At 44.9% G+C, this 23,342-nt stretch overlaps 1 protein-coding gene across 1 annotated transcript in view; it reads left to right on the forward strand.

The window, feature by feature from the left end:
* Positions 1-923: 923 nt before the first annotated feature.
* The window catches only part of LOC119449372 (uncharacterized), a 98,193-nt gene continuing 75,774 nt past the window's right edge, over positions 924-23,342 (forward strand). The window contains exon 1 of the mRNA XM_049666751.1: positions 924-1,015. Coding sequence (XP_049522708.1) covers positions 1,001-1,015 — 15 coding nt within the window. The 5' untranslated portion in view covers positions 924-1,000. The remainder of the gene's footprint in view (positions 1,016-23,342) is intronic.

Consider the following 23,342-nt stretch of genomic DNA (forward strand, 5'->3'; position numbering starts at 1 on the left):
AAACGGATCCCAGATAATAGCTGCATAATCTAGTACTGGGCGTATAATTGTTTTATACGCTAATAAGCGAACGGGACACGTGGACAGCTTTAATGCTCTCCTAAGAAAGAACAATTTACGATAGGCATTAGTGGTTACCTTATCGATGTGCCGATTCCATTTGAGGTTGTTAGTTATCCACATGCCAAGGTACTTGTATTCTGTTACTTCAGATAGAAAAATATTATTAGCCGAGTAATTGAAACTAAGCTTTTTCTTTTTGTGAGTAATGCACATAAAAACAGTTTTCTCAAAGTTCACTGACATCTGCCAATCTTCACACCAGGCAACTACCTTCTGAAACGCATCATTTAGTAATACTTGATCCGAGGGGTTGTCTATTACTGAATATAAAACACAGTCGTCTGCATATAATTTGATTGTTGATTATAATTTGATAATAATAATTTTGATAATAAAATATAATTTGAGAAGTTGATTAATTAATTAAGACTAATTATTTAATTAGGTGGAATGCAAAAATAATCTGAGTATCTCCAAGTGACGGCAAACGATATTACCTTGGTTCTTTCCAGCTACGTGACATTTGCATATTTTTAAATCTTGGTGCGAGTGTATTGTTAGAACACCGTGCGTGAGGAGCTCTAGCGCAAAGCATTGCTCAATGCTTTGTCCTCCGGCAAAACTGCGCAACATTTTTTTTTTTTTTTTTTTTTGACAGAAGCTTGCTTTGGCGATATGAGACACTTCCTGTTGAAGGCGGCGTCCGGGTTCTGCGGCGCCGACGCGGAGATTGTGACAAAAGCTCGACCAAAGCGGTAATCCCTCTAACGACCTCGTATCCGACTTTGGTCGCCGCGTTCTCGCACCGGTGATAAGCATCCAGCCCATGAGAAATAAAATCAGAAAGGGGCGCCGCTGTTCTGATAGCGACGGAGAAGCAGCGGGCACCGCGTCGATCGCGCGGCCCGAGGTGCTTCGCTGGACATCGTTCTTTGTGATGGCCGTAACGCAGGTAACCTTTCACTCATTCCAGTGTCAGCGCGGTATAACATGTGTGTCATCGTATTATGCCAGCAGTCAATGGTGAGTGGAGAAGCGCACATGTGCTGCTTGTTTAGAGACCCGTTCTTTGTTGTGTAGAGCGGGGTCTGAGCATGGTGCAACATATGTGGCTGCGTTACCTCGAACTGCAAGTAGCCGCCGCCAGGCGTCTACGTACCTGAGCTGGCAGCTCGTGCGCTCTAACGAAGCTGTACAAAGCATTTTACTATACATGTGTAAATTTGCGTGCTGTAAGAGAGCTCCACACACATTAAGTCGTAGAGCGAGAAGTCTCGATCGAAGACTTACTGCGAGGCACTATAGAGTAATTTACCATTTATAAACGTTCTACTGTTTTCGCTTCCTTCCGAGTGCACATACGGGGTAATCCGCCTTTTTCATTGCGCTGTGGCGCCATCTTAATTATAGCGGACTCCGCGAGAAACAAAATGTACGTCGTCGGGGCGCCACGGCATGCAGAGAGGCACGCTTCATGAAGCGAGCTGAAATGGTTTCGTGTATTTGTCAGTGGTTGTAATTTTCGCTTTGTGTGACTGGGCGCTTCCTGGGCAGTACACCGAGGCCGGCAACGACACTGGCGCGACTTCCAACCGCAAGTCGTCGAAATATGATGACGGGCTTTCGTGCAGCTGCGCCGACAAAACCAGTCACCGTGCGATGTGTCTCTGAACGAATACATCGCAGCGTAACGCGATTGCCGCAGCTTGTATTCCTGTTTAGTCGTACTCAATATGAATCCAAACATGCTTCGGAACTTGAAATGCACGAGCACTCGCCAGCCGCTCACATAAAGTTCGAGCTGGGGACCTGGGGTCGATGCCGCTCAGCGGGGCTTAGCCGTATCGCAGCAGCCGAATTCGTGCATTTGCCACTGTTAAACCTGCACGGAACGCACGCCAATAGGCATAGGCGTATCTACCGGGGGGGGGGGGGGGGGCAAAGTATGTCATTTGCCCCCCTTCCCCTCAACTTTTGAAAGCGGGCATTTTCGGCTGCACACTGGAAAGCCCGTCAAAACTACAGCTTAAGCAAAGTTTTCTTTCTTATTCGAGTGGTCACGTCAGTAATGCTTTTCCCTGCTTGGGATGCGATGATTATCTTTTGTGCCTCCTCGCGACGCGCTGTAGCGGGCGACGCGGAGGATTGGATTCGCCAAACACGCTCTCACATTGCGGAGAAGGCCTGGACTGTTACCGCCCTATCAAATTGCCGCTTGCGCTACTTGCACCATGCCAAGTTTTTTTGGGACCGCCTAAGCGTATTTGAAAACGCAATCGGCTTGCTATATTTAGCCTGCGGGCGAGGGTATGGAGCGGTCCGGATAAAGTAATATAACCAGCCATGCCCAACGATTAGTGTGCCTTTTACGGCATGAAATCGTTGGATTACCAAATGCTGGAACAGTTGAATCTCCGTCCAGAGATAGTCATAACATAGCGTTGCAGTCTCAGTATCTTATCACCGTGAAAAATCTAATCAAACATCTTACAGGTCTAACTGTTGAATTTCATTGTGACTTAACGTCGGTATGTTCGTGAAAATGACCTTGGTAGAACGTGCAGAGCCATTTCATTACCATTAGAACACTGACCTGATTTTTTTTCTAAAGGCACGTGTCACTTGTGAATTGGTCAATTTCATTTTCAGGCTGTTTGTAAATACGAGCTACATTATTACTTGTTTCCTGGCAGGAGCAAGAGCAGCAGATATTTCATAGTTTCAAGAAATGAAGGCCACCTTTTGGTGACGTGTACCGAAAATTTGCACTGCTTATGTGCTCTGAAAACAGTTACTGAATAGTCGCTTTCTCCCAATTTTTGTGCGTTATACACGGCATTTAGTTGCTTCCACCCGGTATTCTTGCTAAACTATGTCTGGCACAGTGTTTATATTTTCGAAGCAATGTTCTCAGTGATGAGCGATATATGTTTATTATGTGTAGGTTCATGACAGCCTTTGAAGAAAGTTACTCATTGAAGTGTTTCAATGGGTCATACTGCCGCTAGTCGAAATGTTTCCCAGACTCCTAAAACAACTTCTCTGCGATAAACTATTGGTAGTTTGCGCTCCGGCCGTGTGTGTAACCGTGTTCCTTCTTTTGTCCATGTTATTTATGCGCAATGCTAGACGTTCATAATGGAAAACCAACAAGACCAAGTTGAAACCCTACTGAGCTGCACGAGATACAGACTTGGAATTCTGTGAAGCTATGGCGAATTCGAAGCGCAATGCATTGCGAAACGTTCATTTTCCTGTTTTAAATGCAAGTGTTGCAGATAATTATGAAACCCGCGTTTTTCCATGTGTTTCCGTGCATCATACAAGATGCGTAGTTTGTTCCTCCGGTGTCCTCGGTGAGCTAAACATGGCTTCTTGATTGTATCGGGGGAAATTAGGGGCATGTTATGAGCAATATATATAGGCAATATTCCAAATGTGTGGAGAAAATTTGCCTTTTCCGATAAAATAGACGGCTGCGCTGTCACTGCTAAAACTACAACTGAGCTCAAACTTTTTGAACACAGGGAGAACAATACGACAAGGTTATGTGCGATGATAAATGCGTGTTGATCAAATACAGCTTTAAAAAAACTGCAAGCAAATATTCGAATCTATCACGCTGCTGTAATTAGCTAGGTTTCCCAATGTCCCTAGGTAACTCTGCGTGTCAGATATTTTATACTCTGACGGAATAGGCAGCATTTTAACTACAATGTGTCTGGAAGTTTTAACGTTTCTGGCTTATTTAGAAGCGTTACGAATAGTTATCGAACCCTCATTTATTTCTTTTTACGTTTTCATGCGTGATATGTTGGGTTCGCCTGGTGTCCTCACGGAACTAAAGGAAGCAGCTTCTTGACATTTTGTGACTCTGAGGACCAGGTAATGTTTGATGTGCAGGTAAAGTTCAAATTTGAAGGGTAATTGAGGCTTTCGCAATAAATTACATATGCAAGCACTCTACCGTGTTATGAGCCTATCTAACGAGCAGGGCAGAATTGTGCCCACTGCCCTGACAGAACTATAAACGCCACCAAGGCCAAATTTAGCAAAAGTTGGTGGTACACTATGAAACCTCTTTGTGCGAAGGTAAATGAGGTTGTATCAAACACATAATTCGTAAAAAAAAGTTCTTATTCAAGCGTGTGATACGGCCGCTTTCAGCTATGCTTCCCAGTGTCCCGACATAGCTGCAAGCTACAGCAGGTTTATATTTCATGGAAAGGAGAAGGGGGTCATGGTAAGTGCAATGTGTGACAAAATTTTTACGTTCCTGGTCTAGTTATAAGCGTCGCAAACAATTACTGAGTCGTCGTTCTCCCCCCCCCCCCCCCCCCCTCCCCTCTATTTTCATGCGTCATAAGGCGTACAAGAAAAGTAGGAAGTTACCTATCAAGAAAGGGGTCAGGCAAGGAGACGCAATCTCCCCAATGCTATTCACTGCATGCTTAGAAGAAGTATTCAAGCTCTTAGACTGGGAAGGTTTAAGAGAGAATCAACGGCGAATATCTCAGCAACCTTCGGTTTGCAGATGACATTGCCCTATTCAGCAACAATGGGGACGAATTACAGCAAATGATTGAGGACCTTAACCGAGAAAGTGTAAGAGTGGGGTTGAAGATTAATATGCAGAAGACAAAGATAATAAATATTCAATAGCCTGGCAAGGGAACAATAATTCAGGATCGCCAGTCAGCCTCTAGAGTCTGTAAACTTAGGAGTACGTTTATCTAGGTCAATTACTCACAGGGGACCCTGCTCATGAGAAAGAAATTTACAGAAGAATAAAATTGGGTTGGAGTGCATACGGCAGGCATTGCCAAATCCTGACTGGGAGCTTACCACTGTCGTTGAAAAGAAAAGTATACAATCATTGCATTCTACCGGTGCTAACATATGGGGCAGAAACTTGGGGGTTAACAAAGAAGCTCGAGAACAAGTTAAGGACCGCACAAAGAGCGATGGAACGAAAAATCTTAAGGTTAACGTTAAGAGACAGGAAGAGAGCGGTGTGGATCAGAGAGCAAACGGGGATAGCCGATATTCTAGTTGACATTAAGAGAAAAAAAAATGGAGCTGGGCAGGCCATGTAATGCGTCGGATGGATAACCGGTGGTCCATTAGGGCTACAGAATGGATACCAAGAGAAGGGAAGCGCAGTCGAGGACGGCAGAAAACTAGGTGGGGTGATGAAGTTAGGAAATTCGCAGGCGCAATTTATAATCAGCTAGCGCAAGACAGGGGTAATTGGAGATCACAGGGAGTTGCCTTCGTCCTGGAGTGGACATAAATATAGGCTGATGATGATGAAGGTGTTCCTAGTTGCTTTCAGCGATGTTCTCGGTGAAGTAAACAAGACACTATGTTTATATTTGGCGTAAATAGAGGGCGCGGTATGGGCACAGAGTAAGTGAACGTCAAAGACTGGGCTATATAATTATGATATTTGCAGTAAATTACACAAGCAAGTGATCCGGAGCTTTATGAATGCGCTTTACGAATAAAGCAGAATTTATTCCGGTGTCCTGGGAGAACTATGAACTCAACCAATATCAAATCTGGCGAAATTTGAGTGGGCGGGGGGGGGGGGGGGGCGTATGGAGGGAGGGAGTACACTATGGTAAATGGTATGGTGAAGTAACATCTGTGTCAATGAATTACTGGCTTTAAAAAGAATTCCAAGCAGAACTTCTCCGAGGCATTACATGCGGGTAATGTTTCAAACGGAACAACCATATATGGGCAACCTTTTAAACAATACGACAGAATTACAGGAAACTGTAACTTTTATTGCAACTGTTCGAAAGAAACAGCTGCGCTGGAAATTTGGTTGCAATTCTCCAAGGTCGCACACATCTCCCGTCTTTTGTCCTTGTGAATATTGCAAGTCATTTATGTTCATCATGTACGTCGTTGTGTATAACCTCGTCAATACTATTGCCTTAACTATAGCGACACCTTTGTGCTGTAGACTTAAGCACCAAGCACAATTCTGTGTTTAATTACTAAAATTGCCTGTAACAAATGCGCATGTTTTTATGTGCGCTGTAATGATACCGGGCGGGATCAGTGACCTCTGGGCACTCTCTGCCTTTTGTCCCTGCATCATCTTGAGATTTTATATAGTTGCAAGAAATAAATGCAAATTCAAGTAGTTTTTCGGGCCCCCATGGTTTACCATGTGCGCTTTATAAATAGATCAGTGTCTGGTAAATATAAAAATATCTGACAGAGGCATTTACAGGCTTTTTCACTTGTAATAGTAATTCGAAATATATATATATATATATATATATATATATATATATATATATAGTCAGATCGTGTGCGGTTTGCCCCCCCCCACTCGAGATAGTGGGTACGCCACTGCCAATAGGATAATAAAAACTGCTTTTACAGCTCAGTTTTGACAATAGCTATTTAAAGTAGAGTATTTATGCAACACAAGAACGGCGCAAGAATGTAACATGAATCCGAGCATTTTTAGACGTGTTTTTACTCTTTGCGGCGTCAGCCATTTTTCGTCACGGTACAGTTTCGCCAAAGGCACTACAAAGGTGACTGCAATGGACAGTGCAAGGTCACCGCCAAATATATATATGGACACCTAAGGCGCTTTAAAAAATGCTTAAAACGTAACAGTTCTTACTCGTGTATGAGAAACTTGCATTTGGTGCGAGGAGGTATGTATGCGCGTGAGGTGATGTATAAGGAGCGCTATTGAACAGAAACGTTGTGCCATTAGACAAGGTGTTGCTACGTGTCGGCGGAAAGATAATGTTCGCAACCCACTTTGAGGGCGGCAACACTAGCTTCGTGAGAATACGATGAGTTACTGGCGGCGCGATTTTGAACCGCTTCAAGCTCATCTACGAAGCATACTTGATGCGCGCACCATATATATGGCTGACGCATACTTGAACGGATAAGGCTAGTAATTTAACGTGTTTGGCCGCGTGACGAAGGTGACGTTTCAGAAAACCGAGAACTATATTTGCCGATGATATGACGTTTGTAACATGCGCATGCCATGACAGATCATTGGAAAAAGTAGCACCCAAGTATTTGAATGATGTTACTGGTTGTATAGGTTCGTTAGCAATTGCGTACGGGAATGTAACGGGACCCTTTTGACGGGTAACGGAAAACAGCTTCCATTTAATCGGGTTAATAGCCACCGGTGGCACTATTCCTGGAAACGGTCTAGATCATGTTAAATGTTTACTGAGTCACAATGGTTAGAAAGCGATCGGTAAATTGCTCAACCGTCATTCGGATTTGGCAAGATAAATGTTGAGGCAAGTCGTTAATACATATTTGAAATAGAAGAGGGCCGAGAACGGAACCTTGGGGTACACCAAATGTTACAGGAACAGGGTTATTAACAAGAACGTGTGGAGATAGGTTAAACCGGAATTCCTCGATCCAAACCAGAACGTTGTGGTCCAACTTTAACTGGATTAGATTTAGCAGCAGTCGTTGTTGTGGCACTTTATCAAACGCTTTTGCGTAATCTGAGAAAAATTGCGTCAGTTTGTATGTTGGCGTCGAGGTTTAACATGCAAGTTATGAAGGAAAATGGCCAGTTGCGTCTTGCATGAGAAGCACTTTCGAAATATACGGGATACGTGGCGTCGCTAATGATTTAATAGGAAGTTATTTAACGAATCCAAACCAATTTGTTCAGATAATTTCTATTGCCTCTGACATTTTACCTATAAAACAGGGTGTACTTCAGGGCACAAAACTGGGCCCACTATTGTACTTAATTTATGTAAACGATATGGTACGAATACCTGACTCTCCCGACTAGGAAATGTATGCCGGTGATACCAACGTGTTTTTTCCAATGACACTTCCCGACTTACTGGCATCGTTAATGCGTACCTAATCGCTTGTCAGTTTGACTGAGAGAAAATAGTCTGGAATTAAATACTGCAAAGACAACATACATTTCATTCAGAGCTCGTAGCAAGAACATACCGAATTCCATTAACATTTATTTCAATGGAACGGCAACTAACCATGTCCAAGAACAAAAATTTTTAGGCGTATGGTTTGATGAACATTTATCCTGGGGTTCACATATAAGGATGCTTTGCATTGACCTTTCTAAATCTGTCGGTATCATTAATAGAATAACACAGCTGATTCCGCTTTGGCTCAAACAACAGTTATGCTCTCCTTTACTCTAAACTCTGCCACGGGGTCTTAGTTTGGGGAACAACTTCAAAAACAAACTACAAGTTAATTCTTTTACAGAAACGAATCCTTCGTATATACTCCAATTACCATGGCCGTTTCGTAGACCCTGAAACAGCCCCATTATTCCAGTGTTACTCGCTTCTTCGGGCAGAAAGAATATAGTATAAGAAGCTCCTGGTCACCAAACATAAACGAAGATAATTCACCAAAACAATGATGGAATATCTCGTTACCGACTACGCCGGAAAACCAGACACGTACCAAAAACAAGAACAAATTATGGAAAACAAACAGTCCTATATCAGTCGACAGAAATATTAAACAAGATAGGAGAACTGTTAAATTTTAGCGCTTCTGAAAGATCCTTCGGAAAAGAGCTTGTACATTATAACTCGCCGATGACATTGCTTTCGCTAATTATTGATATTTTGTTTCTTTCACATCTGTATGTATGCATGTATGACATAACAAAAAATCATATAGATACCATTTGTGCTAATGTTTTATGTGGTTTACTCAATCCAATGAACAATAATGATCTTTATTGTTACTGAAATTCTGTTCTCTCGTACGAGATGTGTGTACGTTGTATACGTATTCATTTCCATTGATTATCACCGCTGTTGTAACTGTGGAGGCTGCGACCTCCGTCAGGCCTTTCGTGCCTTTAGTCCCAGCCTCCCATCGCTTGGACGAGAAATAAAGTTCATTCATTCATTCAAAACCATGCTGATGGATTAAAAAAAATATTTTTATCGAGACATGCCATGATATGAAAATGACATACTCAATGATTTTGCACGGGACACTTGTTAATGATATGGGGCGGTAATTTAGTGGGGAATCTTTTTTACCAAATTTGTAGACAAGAACGACCCTCCCCACTTTCCAGTCATTTGGCATGTGACATACAGAGAGTGAGTGAGAAAGGCAAATGCGCAGATATGCAGTATGTAACAGCTTGGAAGTTATTTCATTGATGCCTGTCGATGAAGAAAGCTCTAACAAAGATACATTTTCATCGTGAGATATTGTGACAGCAGGCGTAGATACAATTATAGCCGGTGGCGTAGGCAAAGATGTAATGGGTTCTTCGGTAAAGACTGCTAAAAGCAATGTTAAAGTTGACACATTCGAGGTCCCCGGTGGTTTTTCCCAATTCTTTAGTTAGAGTGATAGCGCCTGATTCGATAGGGTTGATGAACTTGTAAAATTTGATCTTTTTGCCATTTAACAATTCTGTCAAATCGCATTTGTACTTAGCAATTTGTGCACAGCAATCAGGTAAGCATTCTGGGCTGTATAATATCGCTGCCACGCATTAGGAGAGCCTCTCAGCTTAGCAGTACGAAAAAAGCGTTTTTTCCTGCCTTCTAATGTATTCAACTTCTTAGTGTATCACGGCTTTTGGTGGTTCTCATGGAAAATAATTTTAGGAATGAAATTGGTGGCCAATTCCTGAATTTTGCGTATTTCCCAGCTCTCATGGAGAGGCATATGCTGCAAAATTGGGCTTCAAATATAGGAGAGAAAAATTCTGGGCTCGTTGTTAATTGCGCCGTAGTCACCTTCATCATAGAGAACAATCGTTTTTTTTTAATGTTTTAAATGTGTTTCTGGTGAAAGGAAAACTAAACGGAAAGGAGACGGGACAGAGAGAGCGCCACTGTTCTTCCTTTCCAAGTTACGCCAGAAACAGATGTCAAGCATGAACCAACATCGCATTCTGATTTTTTTTTTATGTTCTTTGCGGCGTTCAGGGTAACGCGAAAACTCTGCGTGAATAACTTTGTGATCACTAATTTCTTGAAGTCATGTGATGGATGATAAGCTCTTGGGATTCATAGTTAATATAAGATCCAAAATATTAGCACTGTAGCTAGCAACGCGCGTTTTTTTTTTTTTTTTTTTTACTAATTGAGTGAGATTGGCACTCAAATAAACTTAATTCTATAAAATCCTTTTATTCTCCGTGGTTCGTACTTGAAGGACTTAATTTCTGCCAGCCGATACCCGGATAATTGAAGCCTCCGAATAGTAAGATCACTCAGAATATTGTTAAGCTTACCTGAAAAGTTAGGTGAAATATGCGGAGCCCTGTAGCAAACGCCGAGTAAAACGGATTGAGGAGACGAGTGACAGATAAGCCACAACATTTCTAGGTCGGATACGAGGTTTATGAGTTAGCACGATAAATCAGGGCCGACAGCAATCAGGCATTTCTGAAAACTTGGAAACCTGATAAGTAAGCAAGTACTTCTGTGTCAGTGAAGTCATGGGCAAGCCACGTTGCAGTAGTATGTTAGTATCAGTATGTTGCTGTTGGAAGAAATTATGACGTTAGAGACGAGTTCACGCCAACTTAAGAAACTGCGAATGTTCGTGTATATGACAGACCATGAGAGGTTATTTCTTGGCATGGTTTGGGGGTGGCTAGTCACATTTTTTCTGTGCAGACGATTGCTATGCAACTTATTTTACGGTTTGAGATACGCTATCAAAGACGTAGCGCTTCGGTCCGATGTGCAGGGTGGTTTAGCGCATATTAAATGGGGCGGATTGCTTCTTAGCAAATGAAACGAGGTGGCTGTGCGCAATTCGAACTGCACGAGTAAAGTCTTCGCCAATTAATGCCATAATTGGTACGTTTATTTTCCGGGCGCTCGACAGGACAGTTTCTTTTGTGTAGAAAAATGTGAATTTTGCTACTATTGGACGAGGCCGGTCATTCGAATAACGTCCAAGACGATGGGGGCTCTCTCTACCTTTTTTGCGTCGATATGTATATCTAAATGCTCGCGGCAATGTCTGACTGGGCGTATACGATTCAGATAAAGCATGAATGTAGTTTCAGGAAGTCCGTAGAATATCACATCGTTCCGTCGTGCACGTGTTCAGCATCTTCAAAACGTGCTCTAGGTTTGAAATAGCTTTGGTCGTGTCGGCGCGGACAGCTTCTGTATCTAAGTGTTAGAAGACCGTCGTAATCAAATTCAGCTATACGTTTGCCGAGGTCAGCTAAATTCCGGTCTGTCGCGGATAACTGAAACTAAGATGTTATGTCAGGCCGATAACTTGGAATCTGTTACAATAAAGCTTACTTGCTGGGATACATAATTATTGCTATTCGCCAATTATCGAGCACCTGACTCGCCCTCAGAATTCTCTCGTGATCTTTTTGAACACAAGGTTTCATTCTCAAGCGATGAAGTACTACTTGTAGGCGACTTTAACCTACCAGATATTGATTGGGAGAACGGATTTTTCTGCACAGGGAATAATTCACGCTTAGGTTACTTACATGACATCATTCTGTCTCACAATCTACACCAGGTTGTTAAGCAGCCAACGCGCATCTATGGTACGTCAGCAACCATACTCGACTTCGTTTTTGTAAGTCGCTCATTAGAAATTTTTTTTTGTTTCCGTTCAACCTGGAATTTATGATCATAGTGCGGTATATTTTTCTTCTCCTTTGGAAGTGCTTAACTCCATAACAGCCAAATCTACCACTGTTAAAGATTTCTCTCGTGTCTTGGATTACCTTCAGCTGTGCCTTGATAACTTTCACGGTAACAATGCTACTGGGCTTTGGGATAAATTAAAAAAATTATCACTCACTGCCTTAGCAACTTTATTCCCGATAAAACTAAAAAAAAAAAAGAACTTCCAAGACTACTCCCTGGATAACGAGGGAGATCTTACACCTTAAAATAGAAGTTAAGCGCTTAAGACGACGACGTGCCTCACGTCTTTCAATTCACGAAATCCAAAATAAACTAAACCAAGAAGTACGGCAAGCTAAGCGCTGGTATTTTCTCCATACATTGCATACATTGCCAAATTTTATTTGAACGGCACCCCAAGAATTTTGGGCTTTTCTAAGCACACAAACCAAGCCAATTTACCAATTGTTCACGAGGGCCATGTCGCTCTCGAAAAACAAAGTATCAAAGAGCACTTCAATCATTAATTTCAGTGTTTTTTTTGTTCAAATGTCGATGGTAGTATAAACCTTAATCAAGGTCGACTCACATAGGTCGCGAAGCTTCGGGCGAAAAGCGGTTTAACAAATTGTCACCGACATCAGCAAGGGTGGTTATGGGAGCAGCGATTGAAGCGCGACTATGTTTTGAGGGAACAAACATTGGGAAATAAAGAATCGTTTTATAATTAAAGAGAGACACAGAGATTCATTCAACGAAAATAAAGTTCCTAAACAATTTTATATACGCATGGCGAGAAAAGAAGTGGCAATTCTGTTTCACTTGATCATTATCAATAAATACTTTTTTTTTTCAGCGCCCACTGCAAGAGCGCCCCTCGTTCACGTCGCTATCACTTGCAATGCAATGCAGCTCTTGCAGTGTGCAGAAAGGCGCGCTCGTAACGCTCACGTGTTGCAATACGCCCCCCTCACATTGTGTTGTTTTGCTTATCGACGTTTGCCTAAATTTGGTGACGGGGGTAGTTTCATTGTTTCTTAACCTGTTCAGTCAAAAGCAGTAAGTTGCGACCGCCAGATAATTGTTCACTTTAGTTGTTTTCGTGCGACAGCGCTGACCGACAGGCTTCGCGTCCGACGAAAACACTCTACGACCAAAGCGTTCGTCGGCCTCCAAAGAAAGTATGTTTAGTGCAGGGATGCGATTTTGATACCCGTACGGCAGACCTTTTCCTGCCTCGCTCTCCGTGCTGAAAACTCGGAACGCCCACCAAGTCCTTGTATGGCGGGGCATTTGAATATACAGCTGTAATGGCCGGCCTCCGAAAATAAATTTCGCGCCTTTGAAAACAAAATGACGTCACTTCTGTTTTTAACGGATATGACGTCACACTATTTTTTCATCCGCCGGAAATGTTCCTTCCTCACACAGATGGCGCTAAGCCCCATGAACCGCCGATGAACCGCCATGTTTTGAACGTATGGGCTTCTATGGAAGCTTCGCTACCAAGTATATCTACCTTGCCTTAACCGCATGTCATGTAACTCGAACTGTGATATTGTTTCGCAACCGGGTGTAGTGTCGATGTTGCTGAACCTCAAAGCTAAATCATCTCCAGGACCAGACAACATACCGAACGCTTTTCTGCGCAGGTATGCTGAAGCGTTAGCCCCTTTTCTTGTTGTTATCTTTCGTTCCTCGTTATCTTCGGCTAATCTTCGTACAGACTGGCTAACTTCACGTGTCGTTCCCATACCGAAAAAAAAGGCGACAAAACCCTAGTGACCAGTTATCCTCCGATACCATTAACTTCATCGTGTTGCAAGCTAATCGAACATATAGCTAATGAAATTACCGAATTCCTAAGTGACAACAATGTACTTTCTCATCACCGCCATGGTTTCCGCAAAGGTTTCTCTACTGTGACACAATTAACGACAATTATTCATAACTTTGAAAGTGCTCTTGACAAGTCAAGCCAAATTGACGTAATATTTTTAGACTTTAAGAAAGCGTTTGACCTTGTTCCCCACAGTAAACTTATACAAAAAAATGTCACAGTTTCGCCAGAAAGGCGAAGCATCAATTGCGATAGCAAATTAGTAGAGAGCTATAAGGAGTAGGGATAGTAGTTTTATAGGCGGCATAAGCTTGACACATTCGCTTACTAACTGAATTAACAAGCGTGGTGTCAGCGCGCACAAGCAAACATAAATAGATCACTCGATGACCGCAGACAACCACTGTCAAAACGCGGGCGTGGGGAAGCGCGGCCGCCGCATCGAGCGAAGGTTCGTGCGGTCTATCGCTTCAGCGGAAACTGAGCGGCGCAAGCACAGCGCATACAAAGGTCAGAGCCGTGTGGAGATCGCTTTAAAGGGACGCTAAAGAGAAACCGGAAGTTCAGCTTTAATGGTAGATTATCCTATCGCGATCACAGACATACCATTCTTATTGCGAACAGAGGTTTAATAAGTGAGAAAATGGCGAAAAACTGAAGGATAGGTGCTGACGCCCCTTCGAATTTCCCGCACTACGCGTTCGTGACGTCGGAGATCACAAACGCAGCCCGGCCGCGTTTGGTCGAAAGCGATTTATCGTTGTTAATAAAACGCAAAATGAAATACACCTTAAACGTACATAAACACCATTTGCCAACTTTTTAAGCTGTTTCAAGCGAGGACGTACAAGTTTAGTGCTAAATTAAATTAGTAATAAGAAAAAAATGGCGTGGCGTTACATGCGGTCGTGATAGTTTCGTAGTTTCGATTTTGCGCCTTGCATCATCGCGCGCACCTGTTCATGACTAGAGTGCACTAGTATTCTATACTCGCGGACAACTTTCTGTGACAATGAAGGGAAAGCTACGGGCGTGTGGATGCTGCACATGTGTTACCGCGCCAAGTAGTCCGGCAGCGTTTCACAGTGCGTTTGGTGGCTCGGAACAGGCGCTGAATCGACGCAGCTTCCACGTGCGACGGTTTCGCGTTTGCCCAGACGCGGAAGGGAAAATCCGCAAAATGAGTAAACTTTTACATTCCGTGGGTTGTTCTGTCTTATTTAACTGTTGCTAATAAGCTGTTCATGCTTTCTCTTCCTCGGCCTAAACTAACGTGGATTAAAACGCGGGACTCTTCTCAGAAGCGCTCTCACTTGTGCGCGCTTTGCCTCCGTAGCGTTCCCTTCATTGCCACAGAAAGTTGTCCGCGAGTATAGTACACTCTATTAATGACCCTTTTCGCGGCGCTCCCGTGGGCGCTGCCATGTTTGATCACGTGGTGACGCGTCTATTGCTTGCCTCAGCCGCCTCCGTTGCCTCCGCGTTTACAATACAAGCGCGTGACGCCGGTGCGGCGCAGCAAACCTCCGTTTCGACGCATATCGTAGACGGTGGCTGTGTGGACGACACTAAGCTTTGGCCACAGCTTTAGAGGACATGTAAGTGCTTTCAGAGCTCATTACGTCTTATCCATACGGCGCGAGCAGCGTATACGGTGCTTGTGCTAAAAGCGGGGCTAGAAATCTATTCCAAGCTGTCCAAACTTTCCGCTTATGAATTAAATCGGGATCAGTGTGCTCTTCGTTATTTATCTGGCAAACAGTTTGAACCAGCGGCTTGTCATGTTTCTCACTCAGTAAAGTTTCTCAGTTCCTCAGTGCGGCCACTATCTGATTGTTTATTTTCAGCGTAATCGCTCGCGAGTGTGCTCTGCTGCGATAGATTTGTTCTTTCTACGCACAAAGCTTGGAATATAAATGTTCTGTACTTTGCGGTAGCTCGTTTAGCAAGGAGGTATATTATCGCTAGTCCCTCACTTACTCTGTGTACCGTCACGAAACGTTCAGCTTCCAACATTCGTGTCTTGTCGGTGTCGTCACTCATGCTTCGGCACATTGATTCAAGTGTGCGCCTATTCACTCACACATTGGCGATAGGGTGGGCGTAAGTTTTCGTGCGAGTAAGAGTGGATGTGTGTAGATAACGTGCGGTAAACTTACTATGCCACTAAGCGCACTACTTTCTTTTGTAACGAACGGTACTCACTCTTAAGTGCCGACGTTCTGGAGCTGAAGTCCTTTCTTTGGAAGTTAGCTATACAGCTCAGGTGGATGAATTAGGCCTTTTTTTATCCTTGAGGAAAGCCGTGCATCGCGAAGGGCGGCAACACAGGCAGTCCTTATGTAGCAGCGGCGACACAGGTTGATTCCATTCCAAATATGCGAATCACTATTTTTGCAGCGAACTGCCGCACATGTCTTCCCTTTATCATTACACATTTTGCAGCATGAATTTGGCAGTGTGCATTCGCGAACACCCAGTTGCATTTCCGACATCTGATCACACAGTAGCAGGGCAGAAGCAGTAATGGTTTCGTATTCGTGCGCATTCGCTGAGGCAACGTATGGCGCGCCGCCGAAAGCGCCATCTCGTTCCTCTAGAGCAAACTGCTCCGCGAAAAGGGTCAATAGTGTTGCAGTGTTTGGTTGCGTGTTGCGTGGCTCGAAAAACGTTGACTTCGCGGGAAACAGCCAGAAAATGCCTCGTGTGTGTAGCGTTCAGGGCTGTATCAACGGCGCAAGGCGCTTGTTCAGGGGCAGCGGCAGCGTTGACCCGACTGTGTCCTGCCATGTAGTGCCACGCGATGAGCCCCGGCGTTCGCAATGGCTGAGTGCTCTACCGATGATAAAACGGCAAAAGAGCCAGAGAAACCGATGGTGTGCTCTCTGCATTCCTCTCCCTCGGATTATGTATATAATTCTGCTTTCGGAAAGTATCTTGGCGTGCCCCAGAGGGCAGTCCTTTCTCGAGCAGCTGTTCCATCAATGTCGCCTTCATCAAATCCCCTCCCCTGCAGCAGCAAACTGGCCGCTCGGTGAGTGCTGAATGTCATTAATAAAAACAGGAAAAAACCATACCGAGTATGCTTGTTCTATCGGAACTTTCTACGCTTGTTCTATCGGGAACATTGTCGCCTGGCGTCGACGGAAACGAGGCTTCGCTTTCCGTCGGCGCGGCCAGCGGCTCACCGCCATGGTACGCGGAAACACCTACCGCGCAAGCACGGACGATCATTTCGGACTCCGTTTCACTGAAGTCGCTCAAATGAAGTCCTGCTTCCCTGGCGAGCTCTTCGTTGCAAGGTTAAGCGTCAGCAACGGTATCCATTGCGGCCACAGACGTCGCAGCGAACGCAAACGCAGCGGCCATGCAGCCTATATGATGGAGTGAGCGCCTCAGCCGTTTACGCAAGCGGTGACGTATCATGGCGCCCTGTGATTCGCTGACAGCAATGAAATCTGTGGCGACACTGCTTCAGCGCCGAATCTGGGGTGAGAGATTTGAGGAAGAGATGTTTGGTCTTTGTTTACGAATTTCTCCGCTAATAACTCATATTTTTGCACCCAACAAAACCTGCATGCATTCCTGAAGGTCCCTATTTTATTCCAGCTGAACTTCCTGCTTCTCTTTAGTGTCCCTTTAAGATAAGGTGCGCGCGACAACACCGAAAGCCGACACCGGCGCAAAGTACAAGAACGCTTTTGTTGGCAGAGTAGAAGCCCCCCTCCCTCCCGCTCTGCCTTCCCGCTTTGTTCCTTTCGCGTGGGAGATTGCGTCGCCAGTTACCCATGCGGCCGGGTGCAAGATACGCATTGGGTGCCGCAGGACAGCTTCGCCCCCCTCCCATGCCCCCACGGCCTTTCGCGCGACGTAAGTCGCGTTTGGTCTCCGCCGTGCGTTCGCTCTCCGTGAAGGCGCGCGTCCCCCGCGCGCTTTCACTCGCACATACGGCGCGCGGCGACGATTTTATCACCATTGGACTTTATACGGAACCTCACGGCCACGCCGACGGCGACGGCAGAAATCCGCTTGAAGTGTCCATATAATTGCTATCGCAATAAAACTGCAATCGATAGACCTCCCAGCCGATATTATTAACTGGGTGGCGGCTTATCTGTTTAATCGCAATCAGTTTGTTTCAATTGATAATTACTCTTCTAACGAACTTTCAGTAACCCCTGGAGTACCTCAAGGTAGTGTGCTAGGACCTTTACTACTTCTAATATACATAAATGACACCACTATACTAAATTTCTCATACTGATCAAGTTAGACTATTTGCTGACGATTGTGTGTTGTTTAACAAGGTTATTTGCCACGAAGATCAATTAACGCTTAACTCTGACCTTCAAAACGTTCTTTCCTGGTGCAGTCGGTGGGGCATAGAATTGAACAGAGAGAAAAAAAAACTGTTTACATCTCCATAAAAAAAAGTCGTTTGTCTGCAACCTCGGCTCTGAACCACTGACCAAAGTCAGCCACTATAAACATCTTGGAATCACAACAACCAGTGACCTCAGCTGGAATAGCCACATTTCTTACATATGTAACTCGTCTTTCAGGAAACTTTGTATGCTCAGGCACAAACTAAAGCACGCTCCCTCTGGTACTAGATTACTGGCTTACACTTCACTAATCCGACCGAAACTAGAATATGCATGCGTTGTGTGGGATCCCTATAAGAAAACTAACATTAACGCTTTAGAGATGATTCAACGTAAAGCTATCAGGTTTATTTTTTCTAAGTATAGACTAAGTGACTCTCCTACTAGCCTAATGAATCAACATAATATTCAAGCGCTACAGCCACGTAGGAAAATACAAAGACTGAAATTTCTTTTTTTTTTCTTTTTGCTTAAAAACAACTTTTTGTCTCTCCACCCACAGGCTTATGTTAAACCACTTACAGCGCGTTGAACGCGGCATCGTCACGCTGATTCTTTAACATCCGAACCACCCGAACCTCTAAGTTTTCCTTCTTCCCGTGCACTGTAGCAGATTGAAACAGCCTGCCATTATCACAATTGATAAGCACCGATTCTATTGAACGCATGTGTCTTTAATGTTAACGGTATTGATATATGTCGGCAAGCCTTGTTACTGTTTTTCTTTTTTTCTTCTTTTTACAGGTGAATTTTTTGATGCATTTCACATCTTCGTTATTCTATTAGTTTCAGTATTTTGCAATGTTCGCTCGTTCATCAACATCTGGTACTTGTTGATTTTTTTTTCCTCTCACGAGAGTGGTACGCATAAGTGCTCATATACCATATACCCATACGCATAAGTGCTCATATATGCGTATGGCCTTTATTCCTCGTGCCTTAAACTCCGTCTGATACTGTTCTAATGTTTATCATGTTGTATTCCTTCAGTGTACCTTCCATTAATCTTATTTAGTCGTCGCTTTCATTTTTTATTTTGATCATTGCATATGTTGCATTGCTTTAGTATTTCTTTTTTATGTATGTATGTATGTATGTATGTATGTATGTATGTATGTATGTATGTATGTATGTATGTATGTATGTATGTATGTATGTATGTATATATGTATGCATGCATGCATGCACCCACGCATGCATGTATGTATGTATGTATGTATGTATGTATGTATGTATGTATGTATGTATGTATGTATGTATGTATGTATGTATGTATGTATGTATGTATGTATGTATGTATGTATGTATGTATGCAGGCGCGGATCCAGGGGGGATGTCCGGATGTCCTGACCCCCCCCCACCCCCCTCAGATTTCTGCATCGCCCCCTCGCTGACAGGGGGATGGCCCTGTCGCAAAAAAAAATATGGCCACCAGCATTCTTCAAAAGTATTTTTCGCGAGCACCAGTGGTATCAGCCATGTAGAAGTAAAGCTAGCTCGCTCACAAGCTTAGTTGTATTCCGTAGGATTGTGGTGTCGCGAAGTTGCCGTAGTTATTTTTTCTCATGAACACTTTGGACCTCCTGGCGCCTGCCGTGACTTACTCGTCCCGTCGGTGGCGTCGAATGAACAAGGGGACGTCCCTTTTGCCAAGCACGCCAAGATCCGCTCGAGCGCCTTCGCGCCTGATTAACTTAATTTCCCCTTGGGGTGTCAACGGTTGCCTCATTGGCTGTCATCGGTTCCGCGACCAACCCGCTTAATGAAAGAGATCTCTCGCTGAAGTGTTCATATATAAATAATAACAACTAACAGCTAAACTAAGAACTACGCATAGGCAACTTTAACTTTGCACTCATTGTGATCAGCAGTTACACGTTGACAATATCCAGTACGAGCACAGTGCCGTTCGTACGCTACAAGTTTTTCATTGTAACTTCGGAGTTTTATTGTCGTACATTAAGCATAGGAGGTTCAAGCGCCGCCGGCTCCGTTTATCTGAGTGAGCGTTCTCGCGGAGCGGGGCGAAGCCTCGAGCCGCGGCTGCGAAGTGGGGGAGGGTGACGTCAGCGGCCAACGCCAGTGCGCGGGCCTAGGATGGCGTCGCGTGATTAGAGAAACGGGAGCAGATGCGCGCCTTGTGTAAAAGCATGACGTCGCGTGGGAAACAAAACATGAAGACGTTGGCTCGCGCTCTCGGCTACTACGCCACATCGTTATTCTTGCAGGTGGCGTCGTGAGTCTTCATACGCGGTGATTCGCATATTGTAAACAACCAGCGTAGTATAGTTGCTGCGTTGGAGCGGAGCGTTACGCCCGTATTCAAGAACGTTCCTCTAGTCAACACACCACCACGACTCAAGAGAGAAGATGGCACCGCCATCCCTCCACAGAAGTGGTCACTGAGCTTCAAGATCATTCACGGGAATTCTTGAGAATTGTCGCGTCTTTATCAGTCGAGAAGCGGCGCTGTGCTCAACAAGGTAGAGTGGAGTAAGAGCTTCGAGTCGAGGGCTGTTTGATAATACGGGAGTTAGTCCTCCAAAGCAAACGAAGGTGTCTCAGCCGAACACAAAGAATCTCCTTAAGGAAATCAAGGTGTCCCAACAGAACTCCAAAGACGGACCCGTGCTTACGCATTTATAACGAACCTGCAAAAGATTATCCCAAATTTTATTTTAAGAAACAATACAGGCTAGATATACCGGGTGTTCAAAATTAAGCTTTATGGCTTTCTTAAAATTATGCACTGGGAGGCACATGCAGACCACCTGCGCAAATCAGTTATGCGGCCAGGCGGACACAAAGCGAGATGATAATTATCGCTGTCAGCAGCCCAATTAACCAAAATTGAATAATTAACTTTTTATTGACTGCAGTAAGTGTGTATGTTTCTATTCAAAAGTTAGACGCAGTCGTATTTCTACACAGTTTCACTTGGAAGAATTCTTCTAGCGTGTCTGTGCTCCGAGATATCCAACTCCAAATTTTAGTTGTCGTTCCCATGATTACGCATGCAAGAGAGTGAGGATCGGCGCAAAGCTCCTCCCTGATGTGACGCGGCTGTTGCGTGCGGCGTTTAGTCTGACAACTGGGCGGAGGCATTGGCAAAGATAACTGTCCCCCTTCCCCTCACGGCTGGTGAAATGAAAAAAAAAATGTCACAGTTTCGCCCTAAGGGCGAAGCAATGAATGCGATAGCAACACAGCAATGTCATACGAAGTAAGTAAGCGGCTTTGGTAGCAACAACACGCAGAACTGTTGTCGACGCCATCGGCGTTTTGCCCGCGTTAGCTCAAAATGCGTGCGGCGTTGGTGACTGTTGCTGGAGCCTCTGATATAAATAGGCACTTGGTGCCGCAGCTAAACGTCGCCTCCCTTCCCTCCCCCTCCCCCACGGCCTCTCGCGCGTCCGAAGAAGGCGCGTTTGCTCTACATATATGGTGATTGTAAAGGAGAAAAGAGACGCCTACTTCTGCAGCCCTTAAGCGAGCACGACGCAGAACGCGCGTTTGTTCTCCGCCGTGCGTTCACTCCCCGTGAAAGACGCGCCCCTCGCGCCCTTTCACTCGCACATACAGCGTTCGGCGCGATGGCGCTGAGCCGTGCTCCCTCAAGGGCTGCAGAAGATAGCGCCAACCTTTCCCTTTCCCTCAAGAACCACTTACCGGCGACGATTTCATCTCCAAATGACGTCATACGGAACCTCACGGTGACGGCGACGGCGACGCCGACGGCAGAAATCTGCTTTTGAGTGTCCATATAATTGCTATCGCAATAAAAAAAAATGTCACAGTTTCGCCCTAAGGGCGAAGCAATGAATGCGATAGCAACACAGCAATGTCATACGAAGTAAGGTGAGCGGCTTTGGTAGCAACAACACGCAGAACTGTTGTCGACGCCATCGGCGTTTTGCCCGCGTTAGCTCAAAATGCGTGCGGCGTTGGTGACTGTTGCTGGAGCCTCTGATATAAATAGGCACTTGGTGCCGCAGCTAAACGTCGCCTCCCTTCCCTCCCCCTCCCCCACGGCCTCTCGCACGTCTGAAGAAGGCGCGTTTGCTCTACATATATGGTGATTGTAAAGGAGAAAAGAGACGCCTACTTCTGCAGCCCTTAAGCGAGCACGGCGCAGAACGCGCGTTTGTTCTCCGCCGCGCGTTCACTCCCCGTGAAAGACGCGCCCCTCGCGCCCTTTCACTCGCACATACAGCGTTCGGCGCGCGGCGACGATTTCATCTCCAAATGACGTCATACGGAACCTCACGGCGACGGCGACGGCGACGCGACGGCGACGGCGACGCCGACGGCAGAAATCTGCTTTTGAGTGTCCATATAATTGCTATCTCAATAAAAATCGAAGAGCCCGTAAGCGCTGTCGTAACACGCAACCGCGCAGCCTGTACAGATGGCGGCAGCTGCCATGCCGAGATAATGGTGCGAGCGGAGAAGCCGGAGGGCAGTACGCGTGCGTAATGGTGACTAGACTACCGGGCATGGTCCTTGTCTGGGCTACGAAAGTAAAGTGACTGCTGATTTCCAAGTATTGTAAGTTTTATTGAAATCAAGAGCAACAACTGCACCATCAACAGCAGAAACCTTTTTAGCTATGCTAACGAATATTTCATACTCCCGCTTTATGTTTGGTGTTGTCATGCACAAATCTCATGACAACACTTCACCCATCAAAATGTCAATGCCCTAAAAATGTTCAAAATGCCTCCCTTCCACAGCAACACAAAGCCTAAACCGCTCTCGCGTCAACTCCATAACTCTGCGCAGTACGACAATTGAAATTTGGAGTCGGATATCTCGGAGCACGAACACGCTAGAATAATTCTTCCGACTGATACTGTGTAGAAACACTACTGCCTCTAAGTTTTCAATACAAACATGCCCACTTATTGCAGTCGACAAAAAATAATTGTTCAATTTTAGTTAATTGGGCTGCTCACAGCGATAATTATCATCTCACTTTGTGCCCCCCTTATTTGCACACGTGGTCTTCGCGTGCCTCCCAGTGCCTAACTTTAAGAAAACCATAAAGCTTAGTTTTGAACACCCTGCATTATCAGGCGCAGCCGCCAAGCACATGGCTGTATTGGGTAACATCCTTTTCCTATAAGCTCGGAGAAACCGATACCTGGCTTCGCTACAGGTCTTCTTTCTCTTTCTGGGGTTTTACGTGCCAAAACCAGTTCTGATTATGAGGCACGCCGTAATGGAAGACTCCGGATTAATTTTGACCACATGGGGTTCTTTAACGCGCACTACAACGCAAGCACACGGGCGTTTTTGCATTTCGCCTCCATCGAAATGCGGCCGCCGCGGCAGGGATTCGATCGCGCGACCTCGTGCTCAGCAGCGCAACGCCTGAGCTGACTGAGCCACCACGGCGGG

This window comes from Dermacentor silvarum, chromosome 4, assembly GCF_013339745.2.
Source record: "Dermacentor silvarum isolate Dsil-2018 chromosome 4, BIME_Dsil_1.4, whole genome shotgun sequence".
NCBI lineage: Eukaryota > Metazoa > Arthropoda > Arachnida > Ixodida > Ixodidae > Dermacentor > Dermacentor silvarum.